General features: G+C 44.5%; 1 protein-coding gene across 4 annotated transcripts in view; it reads left to right on the forward strand.

Moving 5' to 3' along the window:
• The window catches only part of SPAG16 (sperm associated antigen 16), a 677765-nt gene that overhangs the window by 369485 nt on the left and 288599 nt on the right, over positions 1–19681 (forward strand). For all 4 annotated transcript variants that reach the window (XM_014575658.3, XM_025186825.2, XM_075933953.1 and 1 more), the window contains one exon: positions 7138–7323. In XM_014575658.3, the coding sequence (XP_014431144.2) occupies positions 7138–7323 (186 nt within the window). The remainder of the gene's footprint in view (positions 1–7137; positions 7324–19681) is intronic.

Consider the following 19681-nt stretch of genomic DNA (forward strand, 5'->3'; position numbering starts at 1 on the left):
TACTAAACTGGGTGGGGTTGCGACTTCTTTGGAGGATAGGGACATAATTCAAAATGACCTTAGCAAGTTAGAGAAATGGTCAGAGGTAAACAGGATGAGGTTTAATAAAGAGAAATGCAAAGTGCTCCACTTAGGAAGGAACAATCAGTTCCATACATACAAGATGGGAAGCGACTGTCTAGGAAGGAGCATGGCGGAAAGGGATCTAGGGGTCATAGTGGACCAAAAGTTGAATATGAGTCAACAGTGTGATGCTGTTGCAAAAAAAGCAAATATGATTCTAGGTTGTATCAACAGGTGTGTTGTAAGCAAAACTCGTGAAGTCATTCTGCCGCTCTACTCTGCACTAGTTAGGCCTCAGCTGGAGTACTGTGTCCAGTTCTGGGCGCCACATTTCAAGAAAGATGTGGAGAAATTGGAAAGGGTACAGAGAAGAGCGACAAGAATGATTAAAGGTTTAGAGAACATGACCTATGAAGCCAGGCTTCATGAACTGGGCTTGTTTAGTTTGGAAAAAAGAAGATTAAGGGGGGACATGATAGCGGTTTTCAAATATCTAAAAGGGTGTCACAAGGAGGAAGGAGAAAATTTGTTCCTCTTGGTTTCTGAGGACAGGACAAGGAGTAATGGGCTTAAAGTGCAGCAGGGGAGGTTTAGATTGGACATTAGGAAAAAATTCCTAACTGTCAGGGTGGTCAAATATTGGAATAAATTGCCAAGGGAGGTGGTGGAATCTCCCTCTCTGGAGATATTTAAGAACAGGTTAGATAGACATCTGTCAGGGATGGTGTAGGTGGAGCTTGGTCCTGCCTTGAGGGCAGGGGGCTGGACTCGATGACCTCTCGAGGTCCCTTCCAGTCCTATGATTCTATGATTCTATGATTCTACTAATCAAATAGTCGATGCAAAATGCATCGACTATTTGATTAGTCAGGTACCCGATAATTAACATCCTTAGTCTGGCCTGATCATTTTAGCCCAATGCAGTGAACTTGGCTTTCTGAAAGCCAGACATTCATCTTTTACTTTCCTTTTTCAGAACTGATTTTAAGGGTATTCAGCAGTCAGAATGCACTCATCAAAGGCCATATGCTGTCAAGCCCAGGGCAGCATGGCAGAGTCGGGAAACAGAGGAGTGTGTCTCTAGCACAGGGTTCCTGCTGGCTTTGATTGTATTCCTCAGGGAGGGCCAGGCCCGTGCAATTCGAAGTGATCTATTGCTCCCATGAGGAGGCAGAGTCTGCCTGTCATGAACTGGCCAGTGGTTGTGGCTGCATTTGCTGGACCTGAACTTTGTTAATTTATAAAATGCCAGTTCATAGAAGCATGGAATCCTAGGGCTGAAAGAGACCTCAGGAGATCGAGTTCAGCCCCCTGCCCAAAGCAGGACCAGCCCCATTTGAGGTTTGAGTTTTCACCTTTGAAATTTGAATGCACTTTTGTCCCAGTTTTGATGATAAATGAGGAAAAGACCTTTTTTTGTATGTTTCAGATTCTCCCCCCATCCCCCAAGTCAGACTGGTAGAGCCCTGAGAAGGTGTTGCCTTCCTCTGAAGCCTGGGCCATTTGCAGGTTGAAGTTAGGGAAGTGGTGGATTCTCTGTAACTCTTTAAATCATGATTTGAGGACGTCAGCATCCAGCGAAAGACTAGAGGTCTATTACAAGAGTGAGGTTCTGTGGCCTGCAATGCACCAGAGGTCAGATGAAACCCTTCTGTCCTTAAAGTCTGTGAATCTAATGTAGACTGAGTTCTTAAGGAACTGCAGACAAGTCCCTAGACTCCACCCCTGTAGTAGTTGGACCAATCAGCCTCCTCGGCCATTTCATGTGGAGTAGTGTTTTTCCTTTAATTTAGAACGCTATTACACCCTTTCTCCTATAACCAGCAAGCAATAGATGCCTACCAACCACAGCATATGTTAAGAAGCACAACAAATCAAAATGAAAGCCAGGCAGACAGCTAACCTAACAATTAGCCATGCTCAGGGCTGCATTCTCAGCACCAGATGGTACAGTATGAGGGGAAAAACAGCAGCACCCATGAGTTACAACAGCAAATACCTAATCTCCTGAGTTGTGTCCTGGTCTTGGTCTTCTGTAAAGAGGTCCAAAAGAAGGAAGAAACCAAGAAGGAAGCTTCTGAGCATGCATTCTGCTGCTGTTTGTTTTTTCTTCCCTACCTTTCCCCTTGGGCTTTCCATACAGTTTCGGTGAGGGATTTTAATGCAATTAAAATAGCTTTTTGGTATTAACCTTAGGGGTAAATCTATTAATTATTTTCTGTATGCAGTGGTAGCCAGCTCTGTCACAAGGAGCGGTACAGCAGTCCAGATTTGGAATCATCGTGTGCTTGTAAACTTGTCATAATTACCAGAAATGTTAGTTTTGCACTAGGGAATTGATTGTGTTGTATTTGTATGTGTGCTGTTATTTCTCGAGTGTGCTAATGAGTACGGACAGTTTAAACTTGCTTAGACAGTATTCTGAAATGGGTTAAGGTGGTGGTTATCTTTACTCTATAAAATTATCACAACTGAAATTTACCTCCACTCTCTTCCTGAAAGCACCAGGCCTCCGGCGAACGTTCTACTAATCAATTCAGCTGCCCTCAATGCCATCACCCCCCTTAGAGTTATGAAACAAAATTTTAAGGGTGAGTCACCCAAACTCTTTTGTCCTTGTTTGGAGACTACATAATTGCCCTCCCTAGCTATGAATCTCTGCTCATCTACTATAAATTAGACTGTAAAGTCCTCAGGATAGGACTCTTGTCTTAATTTAGGTCTGTAGAGCATTGTGCATGCCCCTGGCATATCCAAGTAGCATAGATGTCATGGAATTTATGTATGTCATAAAATCTGAACAGGTATAGCTTAGAATGGGAACACCGCTTCATTAATATGGGGACAATCTATGTCTTGGGATTTAGCTACCCTCCTGCGTTTTACTAGCATCTCCTCAGGAGTGAGATCCTCAGCCACACTGCTTTTACGCACATTCCAACCTCTCAGGAACATGGCCACCTGCAAAATGAAGAAAATGAGACTTCGCTAATGGTCAGGGAATCAAAATAGTCCTGTTTCCCCACAACTGGGCCTTCAGTCTTATGTGGAATGAGGAGAGGGAACGGAACTGAACCTTGCACGAGAATGTTTGGAACAACAACTCAATTGCTTGACGTCACTGTGAGGGATCCCTCCCCTTGGCCCTTGCTTCATCCACAAGACTGCATGGCCAATGCTACGAAAGGCTGTTGAGAGATTTACTTGTAGCAGGACCTTTTCCCACCCGACAGACAGACTGCTCAGCCTGGAGGCTAAGAGGGACTAGGGAAAATGTGAAACTCGGATGATGCTCATTTCTCCCAAACCCTCTCAAAAATTAGGAAAAAGACGTATTAAGAGGAAAGTCAACAACTAATAAGATGGGCAGCATCCAGAGGTGGATTCATAGCCAAAGGCAGCTGTGTGGAGAGAAACTGTGTGTATTCCCCACTAGCAAAGATGTCAGCCCTGCGTAAATAGAGGCTGTGCATTGTTTGAAGACCACCTGGCTTTTTTCTTTCTTTCTTTTTCTTTCTCCCCTCTCCCTTTTTGTATTCTAAATCTGGGTTAGACAAAAGAACATGTCTTCTGGAGGGAGTAGGTCAAAATTCATCCCAACTCGTGTTTGTGGGGGGGACGCTACACCTGCCACCCTGTTGTCCAGGGTTAAAGCTCTTAGCTTTCCTCCACAACCTTTGAGGACGCAGGAATTAACTGCAGACATGAATGACACTCATCCAGGAAAGTATCTTAGGTATTAAAAGGGACTGTTCTGAGGCCTCTGTAAGAAATCATTTATAAACCCACAGCAGCAGAATCCCTGTACTGCAAAACACATAGTAATAATATTTTGCTCAACCAAGGGCCCTCAAGGAAGACCCATTGTTGCCGGCTGATGTTGGACTCAGAAACATGTTGCTGCATCATCTAGCTTTGAAAATGTGCACACGATGAGAGTGTAATCCCCAGGGTCGATTCCTGGCTGCAGAATCACAACATGCCCGGGGCTCTCACTGTAGGTGTGTAGGACTCGATGAGTGAGTATTAGTAGAGCTGTGTTCTAGGAAAAATGGTGGAACTAATTGGATAATGTATGTGCAATGTAAGGAGTCTATGCTGTCCCTGGTGTGTGTCTCTAGGCCTTTCTGTAATGCAGGAATGGGAGAAGTAGATGTAGGATTGAACCAGACTCTGGAATTGGTGGGAAGAATAGAACGATGGGGCTGGGGAGAGGAAAGAATCAAGGGTGAAGAGCAGCAAAGTTAAGCATATAAGCAATGGCACAGCAATCAATCCATTGGGTCTTGGAGGCACTCTTTAGCTCACTTCAAGAGATAACCGTTGTATCTCAGAGTGGAGAGGGAGTGCTAGCCTTTCATCATAATCTGAAAGCATCTATAGCTTGTATTCATTCAGATAATAGGAGCGGGGAGGGTTTGTGAGGATTTAGCGAGAGTTAATGCTTTCTTTCTATCTGCAGCAGCTGAAAACGGATAGTTCCAAAACTCTTTGTGTGCTAGTAATTTACGGAAACTGAGCTTTTCGAAGGAAACGGAGCCCTTGAAACAGCCTTAGTAGAATCTGTACTAGGGATAAAATGCAAAACTCTACTCTTCATAAAGTGTATTTTATTCCTGCTAAATCTTTGGTCCTTCTAAAAAGCCTGAACAGGAGAAAAAACTGTTCCATCCGTGCAGGAGTGTTACAGCTGAGAGTCATTCTCTTTCAGAGGCCAAGAAAAAAAATGGCCTAATTTGTAATAGCTGGCATGCAGAATTGTGCGCACGCATTTCCATAAGCTTGAGCTGGAAGCAAAAATTGGAATTGAGTCCTGTAGCTATGCTGTGATACCTCATGTGTATGCATGGATGGTAATTTATTAATATAGTTTCCAGTTAATGAATGAAAACACCTGGAAACACCAAATTAGATAACAAGGCCAGCAGCATCTGCCTGCCTATGTTGCAGTTGTGGGAAATTAGCTAGGTGGAACACACCTACTTTTTCTTGAGGCAGTGCTTCGGGGTAGTGCCAAGATCTCTGGCCAAATGTCTAGATGAATATTCCTTCTCTGATTCAGATCTGAGGATCAATAAATCCCCATGCATCTAGAGCCTTATACAAGGTCCTCTTGCTTCAGCAGGAGACTTTCCATTGGCTTCAGAAGGCTTTGACTCAGGCCCATACTCACAAATCTCTATATTAAGTGTTTAACCTCATGTTTAACTTACATTACTTTTTATTTCCAAATACATTTCTTATTCAGTCTTGGTAAGCGTCTGCCAGTAATCCATGAAATGTAAATATTATTTACCCCATGGAAGAGGGAAAGGGAGAGAAAATGCTCCATCTAATTAACCAAAATTATGTTTCTCCTGTTAATCTTGCATTTGTAGAGTCCCTATTGTGAATTATTGCTGATAATTAGAGCAGCGTTATCTTAGCATGATTGTGGCATTAATAATATGTTTTTTCCTTGAATAGTTATTATATGTTTCAGCAAAAATCAATACATCATAGAGCCGTGTGCATGTCTGTATAGTATCGACAGATAAACATTTGCTACAGGTATAATTTAATGTCAGTTTATTAAGATATAACTATCAGGCCAGTATAAAGATACCTGCTATATCAAACAGACGTAGAGGGGTCACAGAATCTTGAATTATCTCAGTTTGTCATCAATCCGAGTCTACTCTTAGGACTGATGGCCTGCTGTAACCATGGAGCTGTTCTTGGTGCTGACATGACAAAGGGGCTGGTGGCAAGATGTTCTCCGCAGAGGTCCTCTGCTCCGGACGACACATCCTCCATGACATACCCAGTGTATGCTGGATCTTTAAGACAAGATCCACATGCAATAGTAGTTTTGTTTCCTGAGGGCTGTTAGACTTTGGCCTAATTCTGGTTGTTGGGTTGAGTGTATGGGGGTGATTAGAGAGCGTTAAGTGATACACAGGAGGTGAACTTGAATGATGTAGTCGTCTGTTCTGGCCTTAAACACTGACTCAGTTTCCCCAACTGTTTCCTCAATATGAGTGAGATATGATGAGTCATCATTCAGGCATTATTTGACTGTCATTTGTGGTATTAGATTTTTGTACATGATCCCATGACATTCCATCTCGGATGCATTTATAAATAAAATAGAAGGCCAGATAGCTGGTTGATATGCATCAGGAAAGCTCTGTTGCCTTCAGTAGACTTATTCCTACTTATACCAGCTCAAGATCTGACACACTTAGGCTACATCTAGACTACAAGCCTCTTTCGAAACAGGCTTTTTCAAAAAAGCTTCTTTCAAAAGATATAATCCACATAGCAACCACTTTTTTCAAAAAAGCGAGCCACTTTTTCAAAAGAGAGCACCCAGGCAATCTGGAGGCTCTGTTTTGAAAAAGCCCTGTTTGTAGTCAAGAATGCCTTTTTTCAAAAGAACTCTTTTGAAAAAAGGTGTTTTTCCTTGTAAAATGAGGTTTACTGTGGTCAAAAAACCCGCCATGTTCTTTCGATTTAATTTCGAAAGAACGTGGTGGCAGTCTAGACGCAGGGGATGTTTTTTCAAAATGACTACTGAAATGAGGCCTTACTGAGAGGGGAGAGACAGAATTATAATGTTTGAATGATAATTTATAGGTTTAAAAACTAGTTTGGACTTGGAGGTGGGGAAAGATTCTTCCCTTAATCTCTTTTACCCTCTGATAAAAGCAATTCTTTGATCTGAAGTTAGTTTACAATTCAACGCCTTTAAAATGCATTAAAAAGTGAAGGATAATTTTGAAATCTATGTTAACTTTCTACTGAAATAGTTTAAGCATTTTTCTCTTTTCTCTCAATACATAATAAAAAAATTATTTTTCATCAATACAGATGAAATTGGCATTTTAGGGTGTATCTGTATCCGAAAGTGGTATAAATATAGGACTTTGAGATCTGTTAGCACTATTTTTTCTATATCGTATTCAGAGTGGAACTATAGGTGTCCATCCTGTACTCTTATCAAGAAAAAAGGTGGTTTGCTGAATGTCTCGACTTTCTCTGTGCCTCCATCTTTGCTAATGACCCTTCTCTCTTCCTTTTTCCTCTTAACAGTGGCACCAAATTGGTCACCTCAAGTGGAGACACAACAGTCCGGATATGGGATTTCACAAAGGGTGAATGCATTCTGACTCTAGAAGGACACAGCCATGCAGTGTGGGACTGCTCGTGGCACGCTTGTGGAGATTTTGTGGCTTCTGCTTCCATGGATAACACCAGCAAAATATGGGACATTAACAGGTGTGTAGCTATTGAAAATCATTGCGTAACTGATGGATAATTATGAATATGAGCAAATGTAGCATGTTTCAGATCACTCGTACAGATCTATATTTAGGTCCCATTCCAGTAAAACTCATCATTAGCTTTCAGCATTAGTCTCACTGGTACCAACATTAGGTTAAAAAAACCAATATGCTTTGCTAGATCAAGACTTCAGTAAACAACAGAAAGGAAGCAGGTAATTTTGGAGTATTTCAGAACAAGATTGTTTTATTCTACATCTGAATTTCCTTGGTGTTTTTTCAAGGTCAATGTTTTGTGGGGTTTTGAGCCAGAAACTAAAATGTGTATTTTCTAGGCTTTGTTTTTTGGGGCATGACTGAAAACAAGGGGTTTTAAACTAAGATTGGACCAATACAACAATATTTTACTTATTTTAGGTGTGATTCTTCCACTTTAATGGTGTTATATATTGGTTAATTTACATAAATGATTCCTTGTCCCACTCTAATTTCCCTCGCCTCTCAGATCCGGCTTTTGTCCCTTTTGCATTTGAATCAGACTCTCTTCTCTTTCATGCTTCCTGGTCCCAGCAGCAGGTCATTGAGAACACAGGAGAAATAGTCTTCTGCTTTTGCCTTCCATTCCTAAACCAGGCCTGGCCTACGGCAGTCTAAAGCTGCAAGTGCAGGGAAAGTCCAGCTCAGTCTTGGGCTCACTGCTGAAGATGCCTGCAGAGTTTTGTACCTTATCTGCAAGAATCTAGCGAGTCTCCACAGGGCATCTGTGAGCTGCAGTTCTTCGGAGCCTTAACGTTTGTCCAAGTGTGGGCAGACTTTCACAGGGACTGCAAAAAGCACAGTTGTGGCACAAAGGCACCTCTCCCGCAAAGTTTCAAGTCTCTGCAGCAAAAGGGTAGGGGCCACTAGATTACATCAAAACAAATTGGCCAGAATTTTTAATCATGTGCAGAACACTGACGTTTTCATTAGCCTTGTCCTTGGAAATGGGCGAACCATTATGATTGAAGTAACTAAATTTGACAGCAGACACCCCGCTTTGGAATTTAAGCCCAAACAATTAACGTTTAGTGATGATACAGGCAACCAAACCCAAGAGTTTTACAATGTGAAGTGTCGGGCAACTTTAATAAGAGGTCTACCTAACTACAGCAGCAGTCTTTCTGAAAAGAATTAATGGTTGGCATTCAGCTGAAACTCCTCATGACTTCATGTCTTGATCGCTTGCATAGTTGCCTCTTTTCTTAACTTCTTGTAACTTGATTATCTTTCAGCATAAGTTAAAACAGATTTGTGACCTCTAATGAATAACACTAAGAATAGCATTAATTTTATGTCTGAGTGGTTTTAAATGTGCTAAGGGGTGGTTATGTTTAGACATCTTAAAATACCTCTGCCAAAGGAAGCTTTTGTTTTCAGAGAAATTAACGCAAAGCTTTGCCACCATCCCTCGCATTAATTTGCAACTAGCCTTTCTGTCTTCTCTATGTGTGTGGTGCATTTTGCATTAGGCAAGGGCTGAAGCTAAGCTACTAATACAACCACAAGCGAGCTGCACAGTGATAGTGTGAAAGACAATCATTCTGCTAAAGCTTTAAGTAATGAGAGAGTGGAAATGGTTGGTTAGAGTAGGAGGGAGTACAAATAGGGGCACAATATACCCTGTCAGACTTAGAAGACTCAATGGTTATTAAATTAGGAAGCTTATGTGGAACCTTCACTGGTTGATTTTTCCTCGTCACAGTAGCCTTTGTTCCTGCTTATTCATTTTGATCATATCAAGTCCAAAAGGCAATAATAGAATCTTTTCAGCACCTCTACTGAAGTTAGATTTCTTTGCATGATTTACTGTAGAAAAGATTTTCTGCAGCTACAGTATATACAAACTGAATATAGAAGACATTTGAAAATACGGTGCCCCACAAATAGAAAAATATTTACTGTTCCCTACAGCTGAATAGGAGATAACATTTCGCTTGTCTCCTAAGATGCCTCAAACTAATAAAAAGCTGGAAGGCACTGAAAATTCGATTGCATTTGAAAGTAGTGACTTTAAAGCTTTGCCCGCTGGTCCATGCCACATGAATCAAGAATTCTATGTGCATACTTTATGATGTCACAAAAGGCAACAGGGCTTGGATTCAGTGCACACTATACTGATAATAATGATTTGATTGTGAATGTATTTGTATTCTAGCAGCACTTCTAGGCCCCAGTCAGCACTTGGACTCCTATGCTGCTAGACAGAGCATACAGATGTAATGAAAACACGCTTCCCTCCAAAAAGAACTCACAGATCACATAATGTGCCTTTAAAAATTACATTGTTTCAGCTGTGGCTATAGATGCAAGCTACTCTCTCTGGGTATGTCTACACTACCACCCTAGTTCGAACTAGGGTGGTAACGTAGGCATACCGCACTTGCAAATGAAGCCCGGGATTTGAATTTCCCGGGCTTCATTTGCATAAGCCGGCCGGCGCCATTTTTAAATGCCGGCTTGTTCGAACCCCGTGCCGCGCGGCTACACACGGCACGGGCTAGATAGTTCGAACGAGCAAGCCATTCCGCGAGGCGTACAGATAGTGCCGGGCTTCATTTGCAAGTGCGGTATGCCTACATTACCCCGCTAGTTCGAACTAGCGGGGTAGTGTAGACATATCCTATGTAAACTTAATGGGCCCCTTTGTACCACAGGGAGAAACTGTGTTACTAGCAACAGGAGATTCACCTGGTATAGAGTTGGTATTGAGGATCAACCAAATCCCTTGCTACAATCAGAGGGGGAAGGTAAAGGTGATGCCATTTGCCAAGTTTCACCGATATCCCTTACAGCTCTGGTTGAGGTCAGTGTACTCCCCATTCGGGTACCCATGCAAAAAAGTGTCACAGTCCTGCTCCAAATCCGGAGAGAGATGAGCCGGGGACTACACTCCAGTTGACATGGAAGGGAGAAATGCATCTTCTGTGACCTCTCTGATAGTGAGGTTCATCATAAATGTAACAAGAGCAAGGTCTGGAGCTCATAAGACAGGCTGGAGTGGTATTCCTGTCTGGTCTGGATTTTGACAGACAGTTCATCTGTAATGTGTTATATAATCAAGCATTGCTCTGCCAGGAAGCCATCAAGCTATTGACATAATGCCATCAACACCGGCTAATCCGACTGAACGGTTGTGGCAGAAATCCCTCCCTGCAATAGAGCCCAAGGCAGACACCTGCCATGAAAAATTTAATCCCAACCTGATAAAGGTACGAGTACGAGACCCATATCAGGAGAAACACAGCTGTTTGGTTGTTCTGGGTCTTTCCTCTTGCATTTTCATAGATTGCAGTTCATCGCATTTTAAATAGAACCATTTTCTCTGAGCATGAGTTCCACGAGACCACACGGAACCCCCTGCTGTCTCCATTTTATGCTGCTATGGTCAATGCTGAAACCAATGCCTACAGGGAGTCAAATGGTACTGACGGTTCAGTGTGGACCTGCCGGCACCTGTCAGATTTTACCTTGGAAGTGGGTTTGGCTATCTTAGAGAACTGTCAGTTGTGAGCCATCAACTGGCTTGAAATCAAACCTTTTATGATGTGCTCTGCCTACTGCAAACTGCTCAAGTACTGAACCAGATGGTGCTGAGTTCACCAGACACCAGCTGTCTGTTCCCGACTGTTTCTTCCCATTACCAAAGCCTCCGACTCCACTAATCTGACTCTGCAAGCTCTTTTCCTTTTCACTTTAATTCAGAAAATCTAGAGTGCATGCTGTTGACAGTTCCCAGTTAAAGCTTCCTAAAAAAGCACCAAGGTTGTGCTATTCTAAGCCGCCAGCCACTTTCACCAGTCTCTGGCCTGACCTGCTGCTTCTTCAGCTGCCCTTCATCAGCAGATTGCTGTAAAGCTTTTGTTTTGTTGCTGGGCAGGCTGATTCCAAAGCGCAATAGCACCACATCTGTCATTTTACAGAACGTGAACAGTAGGCCAACCACCATTGAGAAAAGGGGATCTGATGGCAGGAAGTGGGATACCAGGAACACTAGGGGGAGGACGTAATAGGGCAGAGGTTCCCAATCTTTTTGAGTTTACAATCTATTAAAATTTCACAGACCCTTATACCTGGGTGAAAAGGAGAAAGAAAAGTAAGGAAAGGAAAGAAAAAAGAAAAGTAAGAGTCGGGCCCACTGGGATGGGCCTGATCCAAACCCTTAAAACTTCCCACAGACCCACTGCAGTACCATCATAGACCACTACAGGTTGGGATCCACTGCAGTAGGGGACTGGATAATGGGATGGATCTGTCAGTAATTGCCATGTTGTGTTCATTGCCTGCCAAACACCTGGCAGTGTCTACTATAGGAAGAGAGGATCCTGCGCTAGATGGATCATTAGTCTGATCTGGCATAGCCATTTTTATAGTTTTATAGGAAGTGTTGTAAGCCGGGGCCTAAGGGAAGGGATAAAAGTAAGACATTAAACCATATTAACTTATTAACAATACAGTGGTTACTGTAATTAAAGGCATCTTTTTTCCATTTTCTGTGTACTCTTTTCTTCGCTATGGACTATTTTCCAGGGCTATCAAGTGATTACCACAATAAATTGTGATTAATTGCACAATTAAAAATAATAGCAATTAATTGTGCTGTTAAACAATAATAGGATATCATTTATTTAAATATTTTGGATGTTTTCTACATTTTCAAAATATTTAGTTCAATTATAACACATCTTACAAAGTATACAGTGCTCACTTTATATTTATTTTGATTAAAATATTTGCAAAAAAACAAAATACATTCAATTTAATTCACTTAAAACAAGTTCTGCAGGGAAGTCTATTTATCATGAAGTTGAACTTACGAAGGTAGAATTCTGTACAAAAATAATTGCATTCAAAAACAGAACAATGTAAAACTTTAGAGCCTGTAAGTCCACTCAGTCCTACTTCTTGGTCAGACAATTGCTCAAATACATTTGGTTATCATTTACAGGAGGTAATGCTGCCTGCTTGTTGTTAACAATGTCATCTGAAAATGAGTACAGGTGTTCACATGGTGCTAGTGGAGCCTGTGTCACAAGATATTAATGTGCCAGATGCTCTAAAGATTCATATGTCACTTCATGCGCCAATCACTATCCCAGAGGACATGCGCCCATGCTAATGATGGCTTCTGCTCAATAATGATCTAGAGCAGATTGGACAAATGCATGTTCATTTTCATAGTGAGATTGCACCAGCCAAAGGTTGATTTTCTTTTTGGGTTGTTCAGGCTCTGTAGTTTCTGCATCAGAGTGGTGTTCTTTTAAGACATCCAAAAGTATGATGCCTACGTAATCCCTCTCAGATTTTGGAGGGCACTTCAGTTTCTTAAATCTTGGGTTGGCACTGTAGCTGTATTTGGAAATCCTACATCACTACCTTTTTTGAATTTTGTCAAATCTTCTGTGAAAGAGAAAGAACATGTACTTAAAAAGAACATGTGTTGGGTCATCATCCAAGACAGCCAGCTCATGTTGTATATGGCAGAATGTGGGTAAAACAGAACAAGAGACATACAGTTCTCTTCCCAGGCAATCACAAATTGAATCAACACTTTGATTAATGAGTACCATCACCATGGAAATGTGACCTCTAGAGTGGTGGCTGAAGCATGAAACTGTATACGGATGGTTAACATATCTGGCATGTATATATCTTGCAAAACCAGCTACAAAAGCCACTTTCAGATGACATGGTAAATAAGAAACAGGCAGCAGTAGTAGGTGGAATTGTAAACAAACTTTTTTGCCTTAGCAATTGGCTGAACAAGAAGTAGGACTGAGTGGACTTATAGGTGCTACAGTTTTATATTTTGTGTTTAGTGCAGTTATGTAATAAAAAAAATCTATTGTAAGTTACACATTTGTGATGAAAAGATTCCACTACAGTATGTGTGTGATACTGAAAAATACTATTTTTCTCATTTTTACAAATATTTGAAGTAAAAAATCAGCTGAAGTGAGCACTGTACACTTCATATTCTGTGATGCAAATAGAAATCAGTGTATTTGAAAATGTAGAAAAACATTGAAAAATATTTAATACATTTCAGTTAGTATTGTTTAGCAGTGTGATGAATCATGATTAATTTTTGAGTTAATCACGTGAATCAACTGTTTTCCATAGCAAAGGTTCTCTAAAAATATAATGAAATATATTATGGTGCTTTTATGTAGACATATAACAGAAATACTGTACAACATGTGTATATAATAATCAGTCTCTTCTCTGAGGAATTCAGCTTTCTTAGCCACAAGGACATCCTTTCTCTACCTGCAGGCCCTTCTTTCATTCAACACCTTTCAATTTCTACAACAACCAAGTCAGAAGTCCTTCACATAAAAGCCTCATTCACTGCACAACCCTGATTTATGCTCTGTCTATTCTGTGTACTGAATGAGGTAGAGGATCAATGCAGGAAAATGTGCTCATATATTTAAACCTATAATTCAAAAGGACAAAGATTTTGTGTTGCTTTGTTTTTTGAGTGCATGGCAAAGTTCAGCCTAAATTGTTAAAGTTTGACAAAGTTATGAAAAGGGAAGTTCCTATAATTAAAGAGCTTTGCCTATAATAATTGTATTGTGGTTATGACTAAAGGTGCCAATCAGTGTTCAGGATCCTTCAACCTATGGAATGAAAATCCAAATGAATGTACAGTTTAGGAATATGGTGAGAGAAGAGGTGTATGCAACAGAAGGATGTGCTGTGGGAGGGGTAGTTATGATTACTGTAGTAATTAAGGGCCACAGCCATTCAATTTCATCCACTGCTAAGTTATTTCTAGTATTAATACACTGATACGTTATAAATGTGACACTTTTCTCACTGCTAACATACTTAGTTCAGTGTCCTATGTAAGTTTTAACAGTCTGGAAAAACATCGCATCGAAAAATACTTCAGGTGCAAGACAGTTTGTCAAGGCTGTTCTGTTATTTTTTTTCAAAGATGCATTATAAATAAGTAAAGTGCAGAAAATATCTCTTTGAGGATTATGTACCTACTGGCTACGTCTACACTGGCCCCTTTTTCGGAAGGGGCATGCTAATTTTGAAAGTGGGAATAGGGAAATCCGTGGGGGATTTAAATATCCCCCGCAGATTTAAATAAACATGTCCGCCGCTTTTTTTCCGGCTTGGGGAAAAGCCGGAAAAAAAGCATCTAGACTGGCCCGATCCTCCGGAATAAAGCCCTATTCCGGAGGATCTCTTATTCCTACTTCAAAGTACTTCAAAGTAGGAATAAGAGATCCTCCGGAATAGGGCTTTATTCCGGAGGATCGGGCCAGTCTAGATGCTTTTTTTCCGGCTTTTCCCCAAGCCGGAAAAAAAGCGGCGGACATGTTTATTTAAATCCGCGGGGGATATTTAAATCCCCCGCGGATTTCCTTATTCCCACTTTCAAAATTAGCATGCCCCTTCTGAAAAAGGGGCCAGTGTAGACGTAGCCATGAAGTATTTTCATTATTAGATCTCAAAGTGCTTTTCAAAGGATGCAAACAGTATTGTCCCCATTTTACAGACAGAAAAATTAAGGCCAGCAGAGGAGAAGTAGCTAGCTCACAGTCACCTCTCTAGCCAGTGGAGGAATAGGGCCTAGAACTCAGAGCTGCTAACTCCCAGGTCCTGTGTGCTATCTGCTGGGACACACATCAACTATATATTTGAGAGAGTTTGTGTGTCTGGCTTTCTGCCTGTGAGTCTGTCTGTGAGTCTGTTTGTTCAAGAACTCCTCTTAAATGGTAAGAGCTAGGACCGCCAAATATGGTAGGCAGCTTCCTTTTATCCTAACGTAAAGTAAGGTAAGTGTTTGGTTGTGCCAGGACAATGGGATGCACCTGGAATTCAATTGTTTCTCATAAAATGGAAGGAGACGACGGGTCTGATAGGAAGGACAGTTGTACTGTAGAATGACCACAAAGAGGCAGTAAGTGGTCAGAAATGGGGACTGGGACTGCTATAACCCCATTGGGCCAGCAGGGATGGAGAAAGGGACATCTATATGCTATGTATTTCAGAGAGTTTGTTTGTGTCTGTTTGTCTGTGTGCTCTGCCCCTCAGTCAGGGGACATCGCTCCCTCAGCTGTGCCCGCTGCAGCAGCAGTGGACAGACACTTCTCACCTGGCCCTAAGCTGCTGCAGTGAAAGAGGGCTGGAATTGTCCTGTCTCCCCAGCACAGATACATACTGAACTCCTCCCCATCCCCACCCCAGAGCAAACATTTACATGAAGAAAAACATTTAAGCATCTGAGCAACACTGGGTAAATCTTCTAGTAATAAAATATCATCTCTGTTCCTCTCCCGAAATAAGCTCCGATTTCATAAAGCAATTTGGTTTATATGTGATATCAGAACATGAACTCCTTCATAATAAATATACTTCCTGCAAATGCCTAAGGCAGTTTCTTTCCTGGGTAGTAAATTTGGTATCCATAGTCTCTTTTGCATCTTTTCTCCCAGTTAATCCCAAAATATTACTTCCATAAGCATTTGAAATTAAATCACTATTGCAATAATCACTTTCACTGTAAACTCAGAATTTGAAACAAAAAGCAGTTCCAATATATAATATACATATGATAAAACATTAAAACACACAGAACTCAGAGTATCCATGTGAAAATGTTGTGACTAGAGAAGATATATAGTTGTCAATGACTGGGAAGCTACTACGGGCTTATTTTTCTATTTTTATTCTTTATTCAGAAGAGTCTGGTCTTTGCAATGGAGATTATTCGCAAGCACTTTTCTTTTCTGTTGCTTGTAAGTGTTTGCCATATATCAAGCCAAAACTGGCCTTTCTACAATCGGGATACTGCAGTGTAGCCTTGTAGTCAACAATGTTTCTTCTTCGAGTGGTTGTTCATGTCCATTCGAAGTAGGTGTGTGTGCCGCGTGCACCACGTCTTCCGGAGTGTTTTCCCTAGAGGTACCCGTAGCGCCGGCGGGGTGCCCCCTGGAGTGGCGCCGCCATGGCGGGGCATAAGTAACCCTGCCGGCACTGCCCCACCTCAGTTCCTTCTTACCGCCATGACGGTCGTTGGAGCGTCTCTCTCTCTCTCTATCTGCTTAGGCTTAGATAGTTAATGGTTCCCGTTTCTCACATTGTAAATAGTTTGTGTAGTTAGATAGTTAGGTTCTTCTTCGAGTGGTTGTTCATGTCCATTCGAAGTAGGTATGCGCACCGCGTGCACCGCGTCTTCCGGAGTGTTTTCCCTAGCGGTACCCATAGCGCCGGCAGGGCGTCCTCTGGAGTGGCGCCGCCATGGCGGGGCATAAGTACCCCTGCCAGCGCTGCCCCACCTCAGTTCCTTCTTACCGCAGCAACGGTCGTTGGAGCGTCTCCATATCTCCCAGCCTACTTAGTTAATGGTTCCCGTTTTTCACATTCATTGTAAATAGTTCTCACAGTTAGATAGTTAGGTTATTCGCTTTGTTCCTTCCCCCTTGGGGGTAAGGAATGCCAGGGCCGCAAGGCTTTAAGATGTGCGCTGACTGCGGGAAGTTTATGCCCAGGGGCGACCCTCACGGCAGCTGTCTTAAGTGCCTGGGTGAGGCTCATCTGGCTATTGCCTGTAAAATCTGTAAGTCCTTTAAGCCTCCTACCAGAAAAGAAAGGGTTTCCTGCCTGAAACTTCTCCTCATGGAGACAGCGCTTCAGCCGGTGCCGCTGGACCAGCCCGCGGTGTGCAGCGCACCGGCCTCCACACACGAGACCGCACACCAGCACCAGGCATTGGCGTCGAGATCCCGGCACCGGTCTCACTCTCCGCCATCTAAGAGGGTGAAGAAGTCCCGGGGCAGGTCTCCGTCTAAAAAGCCAACATCGGCCGGACACCGCAGCGGCAGTTCACCGGTGCGTGTTTCCCCTCCGGTGCACCGTTGGCTCCGAGGGGGTCTGGTTAGTCCTGGTCGCCTACCCTCTCATCATCTGTCCACGCCGGACACCTTTGAAGCTGCGCAGGACCTAATTAGTCTCACGACCTCCCCGCTGTCGTCGGTCGACTCGGACGGCTCGAGGTCGCCCCCGTTGGAGGCTCGGAGGGCACCATCGTTGCCCCTTCATGGCCCAGGTCGGCATGTTAAGGTGGCTTATGCATTGGGACCACCTCCGGTGGGGTCGGCTCCAGCTGCTACTGCGGCACCCTTCACGACGCCGAGTCGTCAGTCTCAGGGAGCTTCGAGTCCTGGCAGATCGCTGCTTACTGCTTTGCCAGGGCCCTGCTTGGTGGTACTGGTGCCGTACCCCCATGGCCATGTGGCCTCCCAGGAGTCGGCGTCCATCCCCGTACCGTCATTGGCACCGGCATCAACCCAGTGGTCTATTCCAGCATCGGGCCTGGGCACCCCGGTGCGGCTTCAGTCGGGCACAACTCAGCCGACACCGAGCCTGAGCACCTCGGCGCCACAGCTGCTGGCCACACAACAGGCACCGGGCCTGAGCACCCCGGTGCCGCAACTCCAAACGACGCAGTCAGCACCGAGCCTGGGCACCCCGGCACCGCATCTGCTGGTGTTGCAACCAACACCGGGCCTGGACACCCCGGTGCCGCAGATATTGGCCTCGCAATCGGCACTGGGCCTAGGCACCCCGGTGCCGCAACTCCTGGCATCGCAACCAACACCGAGCCTGAGCACCTCAGTGCCGCAGCTACTGGTGATGCAGCCGGCACCGGGCCTGGGCACCCCGGTGCCGCAACTCCATGTGACGCACTCGGCACCAGGCCTAGGCACCCCGGTGCCGCAAACGACGCAATCGGCACCGAGCCTGGGCACCCCGGCACCGCATCTGCTGGTGTTGCAACCAACACCGGGCCTGGGTACCCCGGTGCCACAGCTACTGACGATGCAACCGGCACCAGGCCTCGGCACCCCGGTGCCACAGCTGACTGTTTCACACTCGGCAGAATTCGCCGCACTGGGTCTGGGTCCCCCGGTGCCGCAGATGGCACGTCCTTGCCATGCTCATGCGGGCAAACCTGAGTCGATGGCCAAGTTTGCACCACATTCCTCGTCGGCTCCACCTTGGCCAGAGTCCGATTACTCTTCGGACTTGGACACTGTGTCGGTTCGGTCGGGGTCTTCAGCAGCATCCTCGACTCACAGGTCCAGATCCAGACACCGGTGGGACCACAACCAGCAGATATGGCTCCCTCACACACAGTGGCCTTTTTGGACTCCCTGGGCCTATCATCAGTGGCAGGGTCAGCCGCCACCATCTATGGGGTCGGAGGCTTCAGGGCACCGTTCCCGCCCATCGGCGTCCCTGTCTAGGGCGCCTCCCTCCCCCCTTCGGGTGCTGCAACATGATCCTGCGGCACCGCAACCACCGGTACCAGAGGCAGGCCCCCCGGAGGCTCAGGCCATCCAACTGGCCCCACAGTTGGTCACGACCGCTCCCGTGTTGCTTCAGGAGTCGTCGTCGTTGTCCTCCCCTGATGAGGCACTGGTGAACCCAGCGCCTGGTCTGCCATCAATGGATGCCAGAGCACATCAGGACCTCCTGCGGCGCATGGCTTCCAAGCTGGCTGTTCCTGTGGAGCCAATAATTGAGGACACCGATCCAATGGTGGACATCCTCATGGAGGACACCCCTACGCGGTTCACTTTACCGCACAATAAAACTGTTTCTAAAATTACTAATGCCCTGTGGCAAATGCCAGCAACCTTGACCCCTACACTAAAAGGGGTAGAGAGGCGTTATTTCGTCCCACAGTTGGGGCATGAATTCCTTTACTCCCAGCCCATCCCGGGATCCTTGGTCGTACAGGCTGCGGCCCAAAAAGAAAGGCTTCCCCAGCAGGGGCCTTCTCCAAAGGCAAGGGAGCCTAAGAAGCTGGATGTGTTGGGCTGTAAGGTCTATGCTACAGGTGCTCTACAGCTCCGTGTCGCTAACCAGCAGGCGATGCTGAGCAGGTATGCTTTTAACACCTGGCAGGCCGTCGAAAAGTTTAGAGACTGACTCCCGATGGAGGACTGCCAAGAGTTTGCGGCTATGGCTTCTGAGGGTAAAGTCATTGCACAAACTGCCCTCCAAGTGTCATTGGACACTGTGGACTCAGCAGCCCGCACCATGGCAACTGGTGTCGTTATGCGTCACGGGGCGTGGCTCCACGTCTCGGAGATTCCCTCAGATGTGCAGCACGCTATCCAGGACTTGCCCTTTGAAGGGAAGACTCTATTCTCGGAGCACACCGATTACAGGCTCCACACCCTAAAGGACACGAGGTCAACTCTGAAGTCCTTGGGCATACATACGCCGGCCACGCAGCGGCGACAACTGCCTTATAGGCAGCAGGGTAGAGTGCAGCCCCAGGT

This window comes from Pelodiscus sinensis, chromosome 7 (assembly GCF_049634645.1).
Source record: "Pelodiscus sinensis isolate JC-2024 chromosome 7, ASM4963464v1, whole genome shotgun sequence".
NCBI lineage: Eukaryota > Metazoa > Chordata > Testudines > Trionychidae > Pelodiscus > Pelodiscus sinensis.